The sequence below is a fragment of the Amphiura filiformis genome, chromosome 8, assembly GCF_039555335.1.
Source record: "Amphiura filiformis chromosome 8, Afil_fr2py, whole genome shotgun sequence".
NCBI lineage: Eukaryota > Metazoa > Echinodermata > Ophiuroidea > Amphilepidida > Amphiuridae > Amphiura > Amphiura filiformis.
Window position 1 is genome coordinate 20,685,176 of NC_092635.1, and position 22,137 is coordinate 20,707,312.

Here is a 22,137-nt window from a genome sequence, read left to right on the forward strand (position 1 = left end):
CGTCAACATTGGGTATGTGTTGTTCATATTTACATTTCTTAGTTGCCTTGAATAATTAAAGTATATTAAAATTTATATGTATATTAACATTACAGTCACGCGGTAGCTGTGACCAGCAAGTTTTAAAAATAAACGGCTGATAAAGTTTTATTAAATTATTTACTGTCATAAATCAAGGATAACATAATTTCAAACATCTATTTTTCGTTTTATTCGTTTTATGGAGTACTTCGTAACCCGATGACTTTCCAAGGTTAGAGCTGCTTGGCTACATTCATAAAAAGAAAGAAAATCCACCAAAAAAACGTTGACAACGTAAAGAAAGCAGCAAGTTTAAAAAGACCCCACTTCGGCTCACTTTTTGAAACTTGGTCCCATTTTGAATATCAACAGCAAATCGGTGGTTTTAACGTTTAAACAATAGCATCATTGCCATTAACATGCCTACTTGTTATTCGTTTAATTCAATCATTGGTCATAAACTTAATAATTATTATAAAACAAAACATATATAGGATATTGGCCAAGAACCTTTCTGATCGTTCCAGAATTATGCTAACAACTTAATATCGCATCGGCACATTAAAGATACATAACACTTCTGGAAATAATTTAAGTTGATAATAATATGACAAAAATTAAATCAGTATCTTTTACAAATGGGACCAAGTTTCAAAAAGTGAGCCGAGGTGGGGCTTTTAAACTTGCTGCTTTCTTTACGTTGTCAACGCTTTTTTTGGTGGATTACCTTTTACTTGTAGCCTCTACAGGCCACTGCTGTAACAAGGAACTCAATGCCATTACCTTTTACTTGTAGCCTCTACAGGCCACTGTTGTAACAAGGAACTCAATGCCATTACCTTTTACTAGTAGCCTCTACAGGCCACTGTTGTAACAAGGAACTCAATGCCATCAACTGATCCCATGATTCACTCTGATTAAGTAGCAAGCTGAACAACTTATGACGCCCTTCCTCTGTGCTAGTATCTGTCTCGGACACCTAGGGAAAAAGATGTAAGATATTTTATCAATACTTGGAGGCAGTTTTATTGAATTTCCAAATTACAGTTGGTCAAAATCATTACCAACATTAGGTTCATTGGAGTATGTACACACCAACAACTTGAACAGTCTAAACTGAAAAAAAAAGTTTTCTTGTCAAAATGCCCCTTACCTGAATCTGCCATTGAGAAGATACTATAGCCTCTGTCCTGTAGTAGAGCAGCATCTGAGCATCATCATTGTCTAGCTTGAATGTCTGCAAGAAAAATGTGATGATTAGAATGTTTGATAAAAAATTGGAATTGCAACATGCCTCTGCTCACAACTGCAGAATGGGTTTATATACTGCATTGTATGCTGTTATTGATCTAGAAGCACCATTTGGGGACTGTTAGTTCCTGTGAGTCCATAATTACACAGCGATTTCATATGTGTGTGTCTTTTTTTGCTGATGTTTACAAAAGCACATTTCAAACACACCCCCACCCACAGGCCTTGAATTCATAATTTTTGAGCACTGGGTACATGTACTCATTTTTACAGCCAGTGAGCAATGGGCATAAAGGCCACTATGTACTGAAATTGAGGGGCACACGTTCAAGGGGAACATTAGGCTATGGCATTTGGGCCTTCTTGAATTTTGAGGCTTGCACACCCACCCCACCCCCTCCCACACACACAAACAAACACACAAACCTCAGTATAAAAACAACATTTATGATATCATGGTAGTACTGACCTCCTCTAATATATGTAAAACATCTATTCTTGGCTTGGCATTTACTGTTGTGTCTTGGCAAAATGATCGCAGTACATCTATCACATCATGGGAAGACACCAGGGTACCACTGTAAGAAATCATAAACAAATCAAAATGATTTGAGTACATCTATCATATATATGGGTGGAGATGCTGTTGTCGTCGTAGGGTACGGACGTGTGGAAATTTGTCTCCGTACCTTTTAATGTTTTTTTAATTCTGAAGTCTCGTAATTCTTTCTTCGCTGTAATTTGTGCTGGTGTTTATGGTGACTACTGTGCAGTGATTTTGTTGGCTACCGTGTAGTGCTTCGTTATATTCTTGCTGGATTGACGAGTTTGTACCGAGCTGTATTTGTGTATTTTAATGATAAGCTTGCCTACTGTGCTCTCCCGCCACGAACGACGACCCACCACCCAAGTGCATGCTGGGATAGAGACCGCCGCCATCTTTAAAAATCTCTCCTAAATTCACGAACTTTGGAGACCGGTATTTACAACCATCTGATAAAGCCAGCTTGCTTATATTTTTTTAGTCATTTTAACTCCTTGCAATATTTTTAATAACATTTTGCTGTAACTGATTGATTGGTGTTTGATGTTTTTAGCATCTTAACTTTTTAGCAACTAAACTTTGGCTACCGTATCGCCATACCTGCTGTGTGATTGTGACTCGCTGTTCATCATCCTAATTCCTTTACATGTCATGCATATTTTGTAGACTAGTTTGCACCCAAAACTCTTGCCTAGTTAATCGGTGTTTGCTGTTGCATGACCCTGACAAACTCTCATGGTCCATCAAGCTGTGAAACTGTGAACTGTTCCACTTGTAGTTTAGTACTGTCATCTGCTTGCCACCCAGTAGAATTAGAACTTGAATTAGAACTGGCTGCTTCATGCTTGCCACGCCCTTTACAGTCTCAGTAGAATAGATTCTCTCACTATTTCCCCCCATTACTTATTGTTCTCTTGCATGCATATCTACATTAATGTACATGTACTTTTATTACTCTGTTACAGTTTTGCCACATGACATACACTCTTAACTTTTTCCGTGCCAAGAACCAAGTCTAGAACCGTGTGTGCCAATTCAAGTCCCGATTCCAGTCAACATATGTAAGTTACTCCATGTGCCAATACCTGATTCCAGTACATACATGTAAGTTATTCCATGTGCCACAGGAAGAACCTTGACTTATTTACTGCTGGTAATTATACAATTTACCATATTTGCATCGATTTATGCCATTCACCGTTATACTCGTTTTAATTACTCATGTTACCTGAACCAGTATCTACATGATACTCTCCGATTGTGCCACTAGCAATTTTAACAAGAAGTCTACAGTACTCTTATGTGCCAGCCAGCTTTTTTACCATATCCATCTTGATGTTTTCTACGAGCAAGTAAAAACCGTATGAACCGTGTGTACCAACACCATTGTTTTTATCAAACATACCACAAATTATTTATTTTGCTCACCCTTATTGTCATACCGGACTGGTGTATTCTACGTATCGAGAACCTGTGTGTACCGATTCCAGTGGCTCACATGCCAAGGGAAATCTGTTATTTATATCAATATTATATATACAAGTCATTCGACTAAGACTACCATACTTGTACATTTTATGTGCCAGCAAATTGCCTTATCACATTATCATCCTGCTGTATTTATGAACCAAGAGCCGGGTGTGCTGAACCAAGAACCGTGTGTACTGATTCCAGTGGCTCACATGCCAAGGGAAATCTGTTATTTTTACTGATATTATATACCACAAGTCTTTTGACTAAGACTACCATACTTGTTCATTTTATATGCCTGCAAATTGTCTTGTCACATTATCATCCTGATGTACTTGCATACATGTACCAAGAGCCGTGTGTACTGATACCAGCCTTTTTTCATGACTCAATAATCTGTTTTTATTATTACCAATACGCATCAATTGACATTTATACTGTGTACTTATACTCATTGACATTTATCTGTGGTGTATCACTAGCATTTCGAAGTACACTGACCATGGGCTTCCTACTGGTGTGCTGCTGATTGCTTGAGGTCGTTTAATCTTGCTCTTGTTGCCTCATTTCCCTCGCAATCACTCGTTGTTTCTTTGGAAGCTTATGGTCTGTGCTTTAACATCCTCATCATGACAAAATCAAGAAACTGTCTCACTCCCCGTGTCAGCAATATTATTAGAAGAAGTTCTCGGTCTAAGCACCATGTTAAGCTTTCTGACTTTAGCTATGATAGTGACTCCGAAAATCGTCGCTATGTTCTTGATAAACCAAAAGCTCTCAAGAAAAAAATGGCTGCCTGTGAAAAACCAAACTTTCAGGGTAATGTGAAAGCTGGCAACCAAGTTAGGCTCTCCATGAGCACTGCTGCCTACGAGCTGTTTAAACTGGCTATTTATGAGCTCTATGACTCTGCTAAGGCCCACTCAGGTTCACCTCCTTTGGGTAATTACCATGCTGGTCATAAATGTATTTATGATGCTACTGGTGAAGTGAAGGTTGAAGAACAGTTCAAGATTTGCAAGAAACTCAAATCTGGTGAGCCAGGGAAAGTGTCCCAGTATGTTATCAACATGTATCATACTCAGTCCTCTGTTCTGGTGAATGGTAAGCAAACCATGGACTTATTTGTGGATAAACATCTTCCTCTAATTGAGGAGCTTCTGAGATCTGCACCTGATCCCTCACACGTCAATGAAATCCTTAAAAAAATCTTGGATTGCACTGCGCACGAGGAGGCTTCTGGTGAACCACCTAATAAATCCAGACACACGATTACAGGCAACACCAAGCCTGTGAAAGTTAGTGCCCAAATTATTGAAGCTAGTCGTGATGATGAATCTAAACTTCCTTCAGATCCAATGAGTGAGAATATCAACTGCAAAATATGTTCTAGCCCATGTAATGCCGATGCTATTGAGTGCACTCAGTGCTTCCAGTGGATCCATTACCAGTGTGAACAGATCAACGCAGCTGATGCTGTCCAATTTGAACTCGACCCGAATCGGGTCTACTCGTGTAAATCATGTAATCTTCTGGCAATCGAGACAGCCAACTATATTCAAGGCACCTCTGACATTGTAGTTCCTCAGTTGTGTGAGGTTGTTGGTCCTGATCCTGCTTCATGTAGTACTAAGCATAGGCCTACAACCCTGCCAACAGTAAAGAATGATGCTAATGTCCAGAACTGTGGGTCTATAGACATTGGATTGATAGCAACTCAAGTTGTGAATGAAGAAAATAACTCTGATGAAAAAAATGCTTCAGAGAGCAACATGCGTGATCATGTTGCTGAAAAGTCTCCTCAACCTGGTAATAATGATAGTGACATGACTGATGTCTGTAACCAAACAACTTCTCGTAAACAAAGTGTTAATTCCGAACATCAAGTTCGGCCTACATCTAAGACTGGTAGTAATCTACATAAACTTCCTACACAGGGTCGTGGTAGGGCTACTGCATCCAAGGGTAAACCTATTGCTGCTGAGACTGATAATGAAATATTGTTAGCCAACGTTATTGAAGAACAGAAACGGCTTAAGAGTCTGGAACGTAAGCTTTTTCAGAAGGAAAAAGAGAATGAGAAGAGACAAAAAGAACTTGGTGACATTGTAAAGCAAACTGCCCATGCTCAGGCGTACATTGCTAAACTGGAATCTAAAATTAATAGACTTGAAGATAATGAGCGTGTCTATAAAACTCAGATTGCAGCTCTTGCAGTGGGCAGTAGCGATACACATACATCTGATGTACCTGACCTGAGTTCCGATTCTACACCCCAGTTACAGCAGCAGAAAGCTCAGTGTAATGTTCCTACAACTGTGGTTGTACAGCGTGAAGTTGCTCAGCAAGCGGAACATCGTGGTAGCGTTGATATGATGATGACAAGGCTGAATTCTTTGGAGATTGACTTCTTGAAGGAAAAAATTCAGAGGGTTGAAGATAGGAGTCTCACATCGCAAGTACCGCCCTGTCGGACAGTTCCGAATACTGCCAGCACGGTGCCTCAACATCACCCTATTCAGACCGACCATCATACTGCTGCCTCTAGTTTCAACCTGCCTCCATCTCATAGTAATATGTATGCTCAACCTGGGTGCTCCTCTGTCTTTAATGATACCTGTAATCCCATTTTTCATCCTCATGGAGCTAATAGGCATCAATCACACTTCATCCCCCACCAGTGCCATGGTTTATATCATATGACCAACCCGAGTCCCAGAAGTACTGGCTGCGATGCTGCTCGTCGGTCCTCTGAAGAAAATCTGTCTGGAAGGCATATTGCTAATCAACCAACTTCAGCCTACCTGCGTAATCTTGCTGACAAACTGTATGAAAGTTGCAGGAAAAGAAAGACACTGGGTGCCTCTAGTTTGAGACAGAGTCATGCAAACCATCAGATGAAGAAACCAGCTGAAACTTTACCGGTTAGGCAGAACACCAATGCTTTCTACTCATCTCACCCTACAATGACACCCACCTTAATTCAACATGCTAAGCCGGTTAACTACACTAATGCTGCTAGACCAATCTACACACCCTATGCTAATTCCGAGCCCCGAAAAGCAGGATGTGGGAGTGGCACAAGTATACCTGACACCACTGATCCAATGCATCGGACTTATGGTGTGACGCAGTATGTTGAAGCTAGAAATGGAACAGCTGATGTTCCTACAGATAAGAACGCGAAGTTTGACATGTTGCAGAAGAACTCTCGTCACAGAAAGGACAATACAGGTCGTAAAGGCACATGTAACAGGGGTGAAACTACTGAAGATGCTCTGTCTCATTTTTTAGGGCATGGCCGAGCCTCCACAAAGACTACATAGCGAAGGATGCAAATGATGACAATAAGTGCATGGCTGATCATGATCAGACCTCATCTAGCACTCCTGATTCTGACAATGATAAACTGCGCACATCTGTAGATGTTAGCCCAGTTAGCACTCCTGATCGCGAGTATGACAGGTGCCCTACTGATGATGTGTGCCCACCTTGCACTCTTGATAATAACAATGGGAAATCACCACGAAATTTAGCTACCCCCAATGGCAATACTATGATAAGCTTAACTGGCAAAGAGAACCCGCTTATTATCTCTGATTATGGCTGTACAAATTTGCCGCCGAATACAGCTACTGTAACTGATGGTGAGTTCCCAGATTGTAATACTGAACATGATAATGATAATGTGCACACAGCTTATGTTGTGTGCTCAACTGTTGGTGTGAGCTCTGCTAGCGCTTCTGATCCTGTCTCTATTAGGAACTCATCGCCGAATGCGGGTGAGAACTCTGATAGTTATAATATGCACGCAGCTCATGATGTGCGCTCAACTGATGGTGAATGCCCAGCTAGCACCTCTGACTCTGTCTCCATTAGGAACTCATCACTGACTGCTGATGTGAACTCAGATTGTACCTCAGAACATGATAGTGGTGATATGCACTCAGCTAATGATGGTGAGAACTTAGATTGTACTCCCAAACATGATAATTATAATGTGCGCAAAGCTCATGATGTTCGCTCAGCTGAAGGTGAGAGCTCAGCTAGCGCTTCTGATTCTGTCTCCATTAAGAATTCATCACCGACCACAATTATCACCTATGGGAATGAGGTGACAGGTACAACCTATAGTGATATAGAGGTTTTGGATACAACTATAGCTGATGGTGTGTGCTCAACTGGGGATGTCCGTACTGCTGATGGTGCAAGTCAAACCAGTGCTTCTGTTCCTGACATCAACTGGAACCCAACGCCTAGTATAGTTACACACAATGGCAGCGATGACTATATAACTGATGGTTTGAATCTGAACTACAGTCCTGATTATAGCATTTCATTGCTTGATACCAGTGGTAATCCATCCCTGATTGTACAAGAAGCTACCAGCAATTATAATGGTCATGAGGAGTCATCTCTTTCTGAAAGTGAGAATCCGTTTAGCATTTCTGACAACGACAATAGTGAAAATTCACTGCGGAACAACCTCTCCGCAACCAATGATCTGTGCTCAAGTAGCACTCCTGAACTTGACAATAATAATATGTGCACCGATGATGTGCACACAACTGATGGTGAAAGATCAGCTTGCACCTTTGAAATCAACAATGTTTTGTGCTCAGCTGCCACTGCGAACTCGTTTAGTGCTCCTGTTAACATTATCTGTGAAAACTCATTGCTGACCTCTGCTACTGCAACTAATGGTGAGAGCTTAGCCAGTACTCCTGATCTTGACAGCAGTAGCCTGAGCATAGCTAATAGTATGTGTGCAACTGCTGGAGAGAGCCTAACTGGTTTCTCTGAGTTTAACGCTGTTGCGAATCTATTGCCAGTTGCAGCTGCCCCCAATGACAATGAAGAGACGCGCTTGACCGCTAGTGAGAACCGTTTTAGCACTCTAGAACCTGATATTAGTGGAAATTTATCTCCGAACACTGCCTCAACCGATGTTGTGAGCTCAGCTAGTATTCCTGGTCATGTTAGGAAAATTATGCACAATGCTGTTGGTGTGCATCCAACAGATGGCGTAAGATCAACAAGTACTTCCGCTTCTATTATCAGTGGGAACTCATCGACCAATGTAGCTATCCCCAATGGCTATGAAGTGACATGCTTAACCGCTGACAGTGAGAATCTGTTCAGCACTCCCGAACACGACACCAGCGGAAACTCACTTCTGAACACAACTACCGCACTTGATGGTGTGAGCCTAATTAGCACTCCCGAACATGACAATAATAATTTATGCACAGCTGATGACATGTGCATAATCAATGGCACGAGCCCAGCTTGTACTCTTGAACTTGTCGACATCAATACATGTACATGTAGGAATTTGCGAGAATCGTGGCCTAATGTAGCTATTTCCAATAGCTATGATGAGACATGCCTAACCACCAGTGAGAACCTGCCAGATAACAATTCTGAACATGTCAACGTTGGTAATTTGCTGTCTAACACAACTACCGCTACTGGTGGTACATGTATGAGCCCAGTTTATATCTCTGAACATGATTCTAATAATTTGCATACTGCTGACTGTGTGTGCTCAACTGATGGCGAGAACACAATAAGTATTTATGAATCTGACACCAATGGGAATTCATCGCCTATGGCTATTTCCATTGGCTATGATGTGGCGTGCTTAACCTTTGGTGAGAATCTGTCTAGCGCTCCTGAACACAACACCAGTGGTATCTCACTGCCGAACACATCTATTGCAACTGACAATGGAGAGAGCTTGGCTAGTACTCCAGAACGTGACAAAAACAATTTGCGCATTGCCGATATTGTGTGCACAACTGATGATGTGAGTTCAGCCTGTACTTCTATACCTAACAACAATGGGAAACCAGAGCCAAATGTAGCTGCCTCCGGCGGCTATGTTGTGACACATCTAAACGCTGGTATGGACCTGTCTAACATGCCTGATTATAACTCACCGCAGAACATAGTTACCGCATCTCAGGTTGATAAAAGCCCAGTCTGCACTCCTGACAATGACAACAATAACTTGCACACTGCTGATGGTATGTGCACATCTGATGGTGAGAGCTCAGTTAGTGCTTCTGAACCTGTCATCAATGGGAATTCTTCGCTGAATGTGGCTACCTCCTATGGCAATGATGAGACACGCCTAATTACTAGTGAGAACATTTTTAGCACCCCTGAACATGACATCAGTAGTAATTTACTGCTGGATGCTGCTGCTGCAACTGTTGGAGAGAGCTTAGTCTACACTCCTGAATGTGACAAAATGCACACAGTTGATGGTGAAAGCCCAGATTGTGAGAACTTGATTAGCTCCTCAAATTATGACGTCAGTAATAACTCTATGCTGAACCTAGTTACCTTCAACATCAAAAATGTCAATGCTAACTTACTTGCTCTCAAAGAAGTTCTGAAGAAAGCAAACATCCTCGCATTGCAGGAGCACTGGCTGTTCAATTTTGAACAGGGGCTGCTGAATGATATTACCACGGACACCAATTCCATCGCAAGGTCTGTTGATGATAACAATCCTATCAGCCCATTTCAGAAACCAAGAGGTTATGGTGGTGTTGCATTTATATGGAAGAGAAATATTGATCACCTTATTCGTGTTCTCCCTGACGGCAACAGTAAGATATTGTGTATTGAAGTTCAGATGAATCCTATGCTTTGCATAATCTGTGCCTACCTTCCCTGCAGAGGTCGCTCTTATGATGCGGAGTCTAATTACAGTGAGTGCCTCGACACAGTCAGAGAGGTCATGCTAAAGTATGAAGACAGCCACAGGATGATCCTTATGGGAGACTTGAATGCGTCTGTCACCAGAAGTATTCCGAGTTCTAGAGATAAGAAGCTCTTGGACTTCTGTCATACAAATAATCTTCTGACGGATGTCCCAGTTGAGGACACATTTTTCCATGTAAATGGAAGAGATACTCTTCAATCTGACTACATCTTATGCCAAGACAAACATCTTGTCTTCAATTATCATGCCATTGGCTACGATCGCATTTACAGTAATGTGTCTGACCATATTCCCGTGTGTGTGTCTGTCAAATGCCAGTCAACCCGCAAACCGAAATCAATGAAGAAGTCTCCAAAAGCGAGAACTACCTCCAAGGCCAAGATTAAATGGGAGAAAGTTGACATCAACAAGTATGTTACCCTCACCCAACTGCCCATTCTGACTAACATCAGTAGCAAATTTGACTTATCATCTGCCATCAGTATGATAACCAGTGCGTTGTCCTCGGCTTGTATTGAGAGCTATCTCGTTCCCATTAAGAATAAGAAGAGATCACGGAAAGGACTGAATATTTGGAATCCCATGATTGCCCAATGTGCAAAAAATAGCAAACAGAGTCACGCTACTTGGAGAGATGCTGGCTCTCCCCGCCAACCCAGCCATCCTGCGGCGTTAGAGAGGAAAACTGCCAAAGCCAAGTTAAGATCGGCTATTCGAAGAACCAGAGCCCAAATGAGAGAAGCAAAGTTGACCGAGATCATGAGTGCCAGATCCGAGAATATAAAGCTCTTCCATCAGCTGATCAGGAAGCAACGGGTAGTCACATCAAGCTCAACTGACAAGCTGTTCATCAACGATGTGGAGCTTGATGGTGATGAAGAGGTCTGTCAGGGCTTTATGCAGCATTTTAAGAACCTTGCAACATCTAAGACCAATACTGCTTATGCCAAAGACTTCAAGGAGGCTTCGGAGCTAAAAGTTGCTCTGTTGGATCAGGCCTATAACTCTGAGCCGAATATGGACGAGTTCGAACCTTTCTCTACTGCTGAAATCAGGAAGCTGATTACCACATTTGGCAACGGTAAGGCTCAAGATGCTGACAACATCACAGCTGAACACTTCAAGTATATGGGCCCTGGTGCCTTACATGACATAACTGAGGTAATCAACTACATGATGAAATCTCACTATGTCCCACCGGCACTTATGCACGGTACTCTTACTCCTATTTTGAAGAAGCGGAAAGACAAAGTAGACCCGAACAACTACCGTGGTATCACTGTAACTTCTGTACTGGGCAAGCTGTTAGAAAAGGCGTGGCTCTCCCGTGCTCAACATGTGATTGATGCCAAACAAAACAGGCTGCAAAGAGGCTTTACCGCAAAGTGCTCGCCTATGAATGCTGCACTCTTGGTGTCAGAGTCAATTACGGAAGCTGTCGAATGCAAGAAACCTCTCTATGTTACGCTTTTGGGCCTTGCCAAAGCATTTGATGTGGTCGACCATCCCATTCTTCTTGATGAAATACATCAGATGGGTATCAGAGGCAATCTATGGCTAACCTTCAAGAGCATGTATTGCGAACCAACTACATCAGTCAAATGGAGAGACCAACTAGCTGACCCCTTTCCAGTCAAGCAGGGTGTGCGTCAAGGTGGCGTAACCTCCGCACCCATTTACAAATGCTACACTAACTCCCTTCTTGACTGTATTGAGGAGCATCACAAAGGCCACCGTATTGGATCCATTAATATTCCAGCACCAACATGTGCAGATGATATGGCAGTGCTTTCATCTAATCCTGTCGACTGCCAGATTGCACTGGATCTTGTGGAGCAATACACAAAGGACCACAGATATTCTATCAATGCTGCAAAAAGTGCCACAGTTGTTTATAATAGCGACTTCAAGCCACCGTTGTCCATAAACGATGAGATGATACCTTATCCGGCGCAATCGACCCATCTGGGTATAACCAGAGAATCTTCTAATGTCGTCTGTGTTGGTGATCGGATCCAGACCGCCAGAAGAACCACATATGCTTTGATGGGTGCTGGTTTGCACGGGAAGAATGGCCTCCTCCAACTGTCTCCTATCACATCTGGGTTACGATGTCATCCCTAGAATGCTGTTTGGAATTGAAATAACATCATACAAGAAGGCTGATATCGATAAGCTGGAGATCTTCCAGCGGAAGATATTAAGACAGTTGCAATTTCTACCGGAGTCACCGAGTCCAGGTAATGCAGCCGTCTATGGTCTTCTGGGGGCCAAACCTATTACCGCTGTGGTTGAGCAATCTATTCTAGTGCAGGCTGGAAACATCCTACGCAGCGAGTCAACAATCGAAAGGGACCTCGCTTGTAGGCAGCTGGCTGTTAAAAAGCTCAACAGCAAGAGCTGGTTTATGAAAGCACGACAACTGCTAATCAAGTATGATCTCATATCAATCTACGATCTGATTGACGACCCCCGACTCAAACAAATGGAAGAGGAGAGTCTCCAACGCTGTGAAAGCTTTCTGGGAAAGGGAGCTGATGTTTGAAGCCCTGGACAAATCGTCTCTTCGATTTCTGTGCACATCTAATTTCAGAATTGGTACATCCCATCCTGTTTGGAGTACTCTGACTGATGATCCACGTGATGTTGAAAGAGCAGCGGTCAAGGCTAGAATCCTCACTGGTACCTATCTACTACAAGGCAACAGGGCCAGATTTAATCAATTTGAGGTGGACCCCACATGTCCCATCTGCAGATCTGAGCCTGAGGACAGACTGCATTTTATCCTACGTTGCTGCAAGTTGGCGGTAAATCGACATTATCATCTGTCAACCCTCAAGAATCTGCTTGGGAGATACTACAGTGGACATGTGGTTCAGAAGATCTTTGACTGCCAGGACACTCTTCTCCAGGTGATCCTAGATTGTACACACTCTTCACTTGTGGAGCTGGGTGTTAAACCCACCCTCAGGAGTATTTGCGAGGAGGTGGAACCAGTCACCAGGCTTATGTGTTACAGTCTGCATGTTATGAGGAGTTCACTAGCAATAGCAACTGCACCTGTGAACGACACATAATTTCTCTTCCTGCATTTCCCCTGTTCATATACACTGTATTTCTACAGGCACATTTAGTACTGGCACAAAAAGGTTCTTACATACTTCCCCTATATTGTGGCACTTACACCTATATTTTATATGCATGCAATGAACTCATACTTTTTTCTTATGTACATGTAGATTGTGTTTGTCTGCTTAGTGAGAGAATTCGCATATGTGTTGAACTCATACTGCTGTGTTATTATGCAAGCTTTAACCTTTTGATGAGATTCTGCGTTTGCAATGAACTCATACTTTTTAATAAGCAAGTTTTTCTTCTTGTCTCCAATGAACTTCTATATGTGGTGGTGGGTCATGATTGGATGTTATATGTTTGATGTGAACTACTGATGCATCTCATCAGCTAAAACTACACCAATTGGTGGTGCGTCTGAATGAAAAGGCGGAATAATCCTCAACTGAACTGAACTGAACTATGGCAAGACACCCAAGGTATCACTGCAAATCATCAACTGTCAATATCAAATATATAGGCCTAAACCATCACAAGTCAATGAGGCTATCATTGCTAGTAAAGCACAGACAGAATTGAGATATTACTATTGCATTAATTTACATTAATCGAGAGGCATAGGCTGGCATGAGTCATCTGATTGGACGGTGTTTTCCTAAGGCACCAGAAAACAAAATTTGTTTGATCTTTGGATCGACCGTCGATACTGCTTTGATGCTTGTTATTAATGAGCTATTAACTAATTAATCAGAATTAATGCTAATATATAACTACAGACAAATTACTATTGTATCACAATTAACTACAGTAAAAATAAATTAATTGATTTCATAAATAATAAGGATCAACGAAGCATCGATAGTCGATCGAAAGATTAAACTAATTTGTTTCTATTGCCTTATCATTTAACAGCTTGTCATTCCAAGTTACCTAAATGTTTTATCACTTTTTTATATGTGTAATACTACTGCTCTTTTTCGAAATCGAGCACTCTTTTACAGCAGTTTGTGATAACGTTTTTTCGTGCATTTATCACTTTTTTACATATTTTAAACACATTTTTCAAATCTATTTTGTATTTGCTAGGATGACTGCAGATGTTACTCACCCTTGTTGTTGATGTTTACTGATGGTTGCTATGACAGTCTTCAGCAATACTAAAGGATCATCTCCATCTGTCAATAAACCTCCATTCTCTGTATCTCTGCAATATAGAATCAAGTTCAAACTAGAGTTACCATAATCAAGATCATTTCAAAGACTCAATGGATGATGTTGTAAAAGGTGTTTTCTCTTCGGTTCGATTTCATTGGAATATCATTGAGTCCATTCTTCATTACCCTTTACATGTGTATAAATTATCAGCTGATGTAGTCTGAGGCTACAGACTGTGTAACTATATTACCCATAGGGAGATAAACTATTGGGAACCACACACTCTTGGAAACCATGCTCGCTGCTCGCTACACTCGCTATTCGTGGGGCATCACAGTTTGCAACTCAATCGCTGGACAAAGAGTACAGCTGATGCTGAAAAACATTCCTTTTAAACTTGCTTTGTACTCTGGCATGTATCCACCTGGTCTTTTTCAGTTTAATAATCCACTTGAACAACAGCAAATTTTAGTGAGCTGGTAACAAGATTTGTGCATTACATCATTATCAATGTTTAAATTGGAAGGAGTCAACAATCTTAGAGAAAGTGACATTTATGACCCCACTGCTTGATGTGACATAATTCCCAGTCAGCTTTTGGATCATCACAACAGTATGGGAGAGTCATTGGATGAATGACAAAACTGTCAGCAAAATGTTTTTTGCTTGGTTTCGACACATTGAAATCTATAATTCAAAGGATGAGAAATTGAAAATGAGGTTTTAGTACCAAAATAATACTTAGGCCTTCTGGTTCTCACCCCTCAATATATTCTACAATACGGAAACCTTATGTTTTATCATCAATGTCTGTCTATCTCTATTCTACTCACTTGAGATGATTTACAATTCTTGTCAACGTCTCCCTCACTGTTACTATCACTGAGTACTTCTCTAGTCGACATAGCAACAAGGATTTTTCTATTAGTTCTAACTCAGCCCCATCACACAGGAGATCCATCAACCAATCCTTCAACTGAAAAACAAAGGAAATAATAAGTCATTAAATTTGATTCCAACAAGGTCTTTTACACAGACTTGCAGCAATGCTCTAAGCAAGACTCATACCATTGTGGATTGACAAAGAATGGACACACACACACTTTGACACCAGTGCTACACCTCAAGCACTCTATATTATATGACTGGTGCACACCGTAAGTTGGGACCCAATTTGCCATAGAAGTAGTGATGTAACAGGATTAATTACCATAGCGATAGGTGAAAGCAATTTTTTAATGTATTGCCCTGTACTATAAGCATGGAATGAGTTATCTCTTTCTTCCATGCTATAAGTAGGCTGCACTCATCACCTGTCATGTCTGTGTATGTGTGCAATCATAGATTGAATACAATACTGCTCTTTTCAAAGACACTAATCATACAGGTGTGAGTGAAACCACTCTGCACAATGTGAAATTTCCATAGAATTATGATCCAGGTCTTTATGCCTATAATCAATGGTGATGGTGTGATGCAGAGTTACAGCGTACGTCTAGTACTGGGCAATACATTCAATAAATTGTTTTCACCTATTGCTATGGTAATTAATCCTGTTACATCACTATTTCTACGGCGAGTTGATGGGCACAAAAATATAAATTTGTACCTATTACAAGTTGAATAATGTAAAGCTTCATCCATTTTGCTAACTGTGCATATATATCAACAGAAGAGAATTAATAAGAATTAAGTAGTCATAATGACTCACCTTATCTGGATCACCCTGGGTTAGATCATACTTCTGCATGTATGATGTACTATGTTTCTGCAGAGAAAAACACAAGAAAATAACCAAATAAACATGCAAGTTTAAACAAACAGTTGAAAGAAATATATGGTGTATATATGAGCTATTTTACTTCAAAGCACTGCAAAACACATTTATGATTCAGATACCATTGTTAATCTCAAAATCCAACAGAAATGTTTTAAGTGAGTAGTGGGGACATATTTGTTTGTTTTATTTCTTCTTTAACATAGGACACTCAATCAGTTGAAAACACAATTATCCGTTCTTCCTTAAGGCCCACATAACATATAATGTTATATGAATCTTGCCCAAATCATAACAACAACTTGGATCAACCCAACTTAAGTGGTGGATTGACTTATTTTAGAATGAAATAAATTACCTGATCATGTTCTTTCAGCACAAGTGCATCCTCATCCTGAAGACTTTCAAGGTGCTGCTGGAATTGAAGGAATTTACTTGCTGCATTATCTGGCATGAATGTAGCATCTTTTTCTATCACAAATTTTGGCTTGCCACCTCCTCCCTGCTGCCTGGAATATTTCAATGCTCTGTTTATGATGTTCTGACGACACTCTAGTTCAAGCTGAAAAGAAAAGGTTGAGATGACCATGTTTGTAATGAATGAACTTCCTCATGACTGGAAATGAACCCCAGATGGCAAAAATGTTCATATCCTGTATGCTCAAAATCTAACAATTTTTGTACAGTTGTTATAAATTAGGACACATATCACAGCATTCTTATATTTTAGTACACCCTCAGGACTAGGTCTCAAATTTCCATGGTTTGCTTTTACAAATACAAACTTATCATTACAAATAAGCATTCATCAGGATCTTGCAAAGGATAATTTTCTTTCATTGCTCTGAAACTTAGTTTGGCAGCATGTATTGGAAGTCTATTTTGTATAGCGTGATCACTGTTGGTAACCCAGGCTTTAGAAAGGGTGGGTTTGAAGGGTCCACAAAATGCTTAAAAGGGTGGGTTTGACCAATTTTAACCAATTTCTGGTTAAAATGTGTGTCCAAATATAAAGCATGGTCACTGATAAAAAGGGTGGGTTTAGAAGTCATCAATTGCAATCGCAAAGCTTACTGTAATTTCCTATTGAATGACACTAAATGAAACACACACACAAAAAAAAATTGAAATCCCATTCTGTTTGGTCATCTAAAACTTCAAATGTAATTCTCTTTGGATGCAAATCTGCACCTCCTGGACTACCATACGTGCCGCATAATCACTTATCTATGATCAGTGATCTATGATCTATGAACCACGCTTATTATTATTATTATTATTTATTATTATTATTTATTCTTTCTTTATTGAGGGTTATACTGCTTCAGTGACAAGCACTGCTTTTCAAGCAGGCCCTCATTGATGCATGTTATAGCAACAAAATATATTACGATACACAATATTTACAAAGTATCATACAGTATTTACAATGCATTTACAATATATTACAAATAAGTATAATGGTATCATCAACTACAAGATAATTATAAATACCATGATTCAAAATACAGAAATACAATAATTATATTTACATGTATACAAAAATCAAGCAAGTAAATGAATAAGATATAGATAAAGACAAGCCTAAATTTCATTTAATTTTTGATTGAAATTGGCCTAAAGTCATATTTTCCATCTGAGCTCTTACTGTCGGTGATAAAGAATTCCATGCATAGGCTGCCCTGACATGAAAAGTACGTTGACCTGAATTTGATTTAAATTTTGGTACAATCAATGTATTAGAAGTATGATTTCTAGTTATATGATTATGGTTATCATGAACAAACTCAAATTGAGAAGATAAGTATGATGGATATTCATTCTTTAAACATTTGAAAACAGTCATTAATAGAGTATTATGCCATCTTTGATCAAGTTTAACCCACTGCAATGTATTCATTAAATCATTAGTTGGTGTCCTTATATCTGCTGAGAGAATTATTCTAGCTAAATTATTATGAAGTACCTGAAGCCTATTATGGTACTCTACACTAAAATTTGACCAGACCATGCTTCCATAATCAAAGTGGGGAATAACAAGAGCATTGGATAACATTACAGTGGTTTTGTATGGAAGGAAATATTTTATACGCTTTTATTATGCCAGTTCTTTTGGAAATAGTTTTACTAACATTGTCGACATGAGCTGACCAAGACAGCTTGCTATCAAATTTTACACCTAGATATTTAAACTCATCTACTCTTTCAATATCATTGTTGTTATATAATAAATGTACATTGTTGAACTTTTCAAGCATTTTGTTTGTACCAAAGATCATAAACTTAGTCTTTTCAACATTTAAAGTGAGTTTGTTTACTTTGAACCATTCAGCTACCCTACTTAGACATGCCTCCATTTGAATTTTAAGATCAGATTCATTTTTAGCTTTACACATTAAAGAGGTATCATCTGCATACATTACAGTTTTACATTCAGACACAGCATTAGGTAAGCAGTTAACAAAAATTATAAACAGTAAAGGACCTAAAATTGAGCCCTGAGGAATACCAATATCAATTGGCCTAAAGTCAGAAAAGGTTGAGTTAACATTAACAGTTTGTTCTCTGTTGTTTAAGTATGATTTAAACCATAATAATTCATCCCCACATACCCCATATTGTTTAAGTTTCCTAATCAGAATATCATGATTTACAGTATCAAATGCTTTCTTTAAGTCTATAAATAAAACGCCTGTAGCATAACCTGTATCCATATTCTTTAAAATGTAATCTTGAACATCTAGAAGGGTTGTTGTTGTGGAATGATTCGGACGAAATCCTGATTGAGCATTTGATAATAGTCCTACATTACTCATATATTCATATAATTGATCATGAACAGCTCTTTCAATGATCTTTGATACAATTGGTAATACAGAGATAGGTCTATAGTTACTAACATTAGTTTTATCACCCGATTTAAATATTGGAGTTACTTTAGCCTTCTTCCATGCATCAGGAAAGGTAGACCCATTCAAAGACAGGTTGCAAATATGAACAAGGCATTTTGAGATGAAAGGCGCAGCCAACTTTAATAACCTTACATTGAATGGATCTAATCCTGATGATTTACAATTTTGCATTTTACTTATTTGTTTAAGAACAAATTCATCAGATATTGCTCTGAAACTAAATTTGTTTACACTATGATTTTGATGAGAACATACAGTATTACAAGTGCATACATAATTATCATTGTTATTATTAAATTTACTCCCAAGTTCATTACCTATAGAAGTGAAAAACTCATTGAACTCATTTGCCATATCCTTTTGTTACCTGAGTAATTACCATTCTTTTAACAACTGCTGTAGGTATACTTGATGTTTTGTTTGGTATAATTTTCTTAATTGCTTTCCAAAGATTTTTACTATTATTTATGTTGTTATTTATAGCCTCGTTACAATAACTCTTTTTCAGTGAATATTTCATATTGTTTACTTTATTTCTAAGAGACTTTGCTTTACTCCAATCTTCAGCATTATTTGTCTTATGTGCTTTTGAAAATAGTAGTCCCTATCTTTACTTAGTCTCAAAAATTCACTGTTCACCCATTCAGGTAAACAACCTTTAACTTTCTTTTCCTTAAATGGTGCATGCTTGTCACAGGCAGCATTGAATGAAGACTGCCATTCATTAAGTGCTTCATTGACATCATTTATATTACATATTCTACCCCAATCAATATTTTTGATTGTATCAATATAATCTACTTCATTGAAGTTTTTGAAACACCTGGATCTTACAATTTTTGGTGGAAGTTTCAACTTATTACATTTTCTTACAGCATATATTAATGAATGATCACTAAGACCTAAACTATGAACACCAGATGAGATTATAAGTTCTGGTTTTGATACAAATATTAAGTCAATTTTTGTTTTACTAGTTTCGGTTATTCTTGTATAATCTGTTATAATTTGTTTCATATTAGAATTGTTTGCCAACCTTGTCACTTTTCTTAAATTACCAATTTTAACCTGGTCTAAATTAAAGTCTCCTAAAATATATACATCATCATATAAATCGTTACATTTCTTAAATATATCATCAAGATTATCAAGAAAATCAACAGTACAGTCTGGTGGGCGATAAATACTGCCAACTAAAATAGGCTTTGTATTGGTTAAATTAAGTTCAATAAAAATACCTTCAATATCATTATCATATAAATCCTCATTTTGTTTTGACAAAATACTGTTTTTAATATAACATAAAACTCCACCCCGTATTTTACCATTTTGTCTATCAAGTCTATAAGTATTGTAACCATCTATTTCTACTTCTGAGTCATCAACATCCTTATCTAACCAAGTCTCATTAATACATAATACATCAATAGCATTGTCATTCAAAAGGAAGTTAACCTCATCAACTTTGTGGATTAAACCCTGGATATTTAAATGAGCTATTTTAAGACCCTTCCTAATCTTACACTTTAAATCAATAAAACCCTCATTAAGAGGAAGTTCATCATTAGCAAGTTTGTGAAAACAATTCTTACAATACCAATAATTATTTTGCTTAACATCATTGTCATCAACACATCTAAAGTGAAAATCAAGTGTACAATTATTACAAGTTACATAAAGATCATTTTGTAAGATTTTTCTTACACACTCACCACAAAAATCATTTTCAGTTTTCTTACAAATTTTGGCATTCTCTACAGTTTTTAAAGTTACAGTTCTTTTTTTACTTTTATCACTCACAGTTTGCATATTTAGAGTTTCTTTATCAGTTCTATCCTTTACCTGCTCCTCCAATGAGATGTTACAACACAAAAATCCTGGTGAAATACACTACTGAGACAAGACAAATAGTTCTCTTGAAGAAGTTGTGTTCCTAATCGTGATAAATGTAATCCGTCAGTTCCAATATGATGATCCAAAGTGATATTCCTATTGTCTATGAAATTCAAGTTCTTGGTATAACACATGTCATAAAGTCTCGCGTTAAATTCCTTTATCCACGTACAATGTCGTTTGTTCCTTTGGATAGTCAATGAAGAGATAGCAATGCGAATAGTAGGTCTGAATGCAAAAATAGTTGACAAAAGGGTATCATACATAGAAAGGCACTCATTCACATAACATCTGGACAGGTCGTTCGTTGCACAATGAATAATAATAAAGTCCGGGTTCTCTTCTTCAATAATAGCAGGGGCAAGTTTATTCCATAGTCCTAGTTTACTTCCAGGGATGCATCGGTTCCTAATAATACAACGTGAAGTCATTCTGCGGCCTACAAGGTGCTTTGGAATCGAGTCTCCAATAATCAGAATCTTTCTCTTAGACTGTCTAGGTGATGGTGCCTTAGCTGCAGTAGGTTCAACATGAGATGGTATGCTGTCAGTTGTACAATTAATAAGTGTCCGCGATTTCTTGATATGTTTCCTAGGCTAATTCGACTTCCTTGTAGTGACAATGGTAGGGATAGGCAGAGGAACACAATCCTCAACTTCCAGAGTATCAAATCGGTTGCTTGTGGGGATAGTAGCTACAGGTACATGCACAAGTGTCCTAGGTGCAGGGATGGGTTTTGGTTTAACACACGGAAATGTCCTTGGGGCAGGGATGGGCGATGGTTTCACAGTTTGTGACAAAGAAAGTCTTGGTGCTGGCTTTGGCGCTGTAGGATGGGTTTGGGTTCCAACATTCACAAGAACAGGGCGATCTGCTGTCTGTACTCCAACATCTTTAACAAATACATTGTCAATATCAGAAATCATACTTGTTGACGCATTCAAATCAAAGCATGGTAATGAAGTACTGCCAGTCTGGGGTGTTGATGCTAATGGCTGTACACAAATCGATGTATGCTCCGAACTGTCCATTGAGTTGTTGAAAGTTTCATGTTTGATCTTGATTTTTGTTAGCACATTATCTATCCAATGATCATGTAGATGTCCTTGTACAGAGATATTGCGCGTACTGTCATAGCAAGTAATTGTTACAGTTTGATCATTGATGTAGCATCTGAAGATATTTCCTTTGGTTCCTCGGTTGTCAGGTGGTCCATATAATGTAGAAAGTTCGTCCATAAGTGAATCGTATATATCAGGGTTGATAGCCACTGTTGTAGATTTCTGCTTAGGCATAATTGTCCATA

The 22,137-nt window shown here is 38.9% G+C and overlaps 1 protein-coding gene across 1 annotated transcript in view; it reads right to left on the bottom strand.

The window, feature by feature from the left end:
* The window catches only part of LOC140158788 (NBAS subunit of NRZ tethering complex-like), a 72,959-nt gene that overhangs the window by 3,991 nt on the left and 46,831 nt on the right, over positions 1–22,137 (bottom strand). Inside the window, exons 47-53 of the mRNA XM_072182004.1 lie at positions 16,385–16,588; positions 15,961–16,017; positions 15,083–15,225; positions 14,203–14,298; positions 1,742–1,850; positions 1,175–1,258; positions 861–1,000 (exon numbers count right to left, since the gene is read on the bottom strand). Of these exons, the coding sequence (XP_072038105.1) occupies positions 861–1,000; positions 1,175–1,258; positions 1,742–1,850; positions 14,203–14,298; positions 15,083–15,225; positions 15,961–16,017; positions 16,385–16,588 (833 nt within the window). The remainder of the gene's footprint in view (positions 1–860; positions 1,001–1,174; positions 1,259–1,741; positions 1,851–14,202; positions 14,299–15,082; positions 15,226–15,960; positions 16,018–16,384; positions 16,589–22,137) is intronic.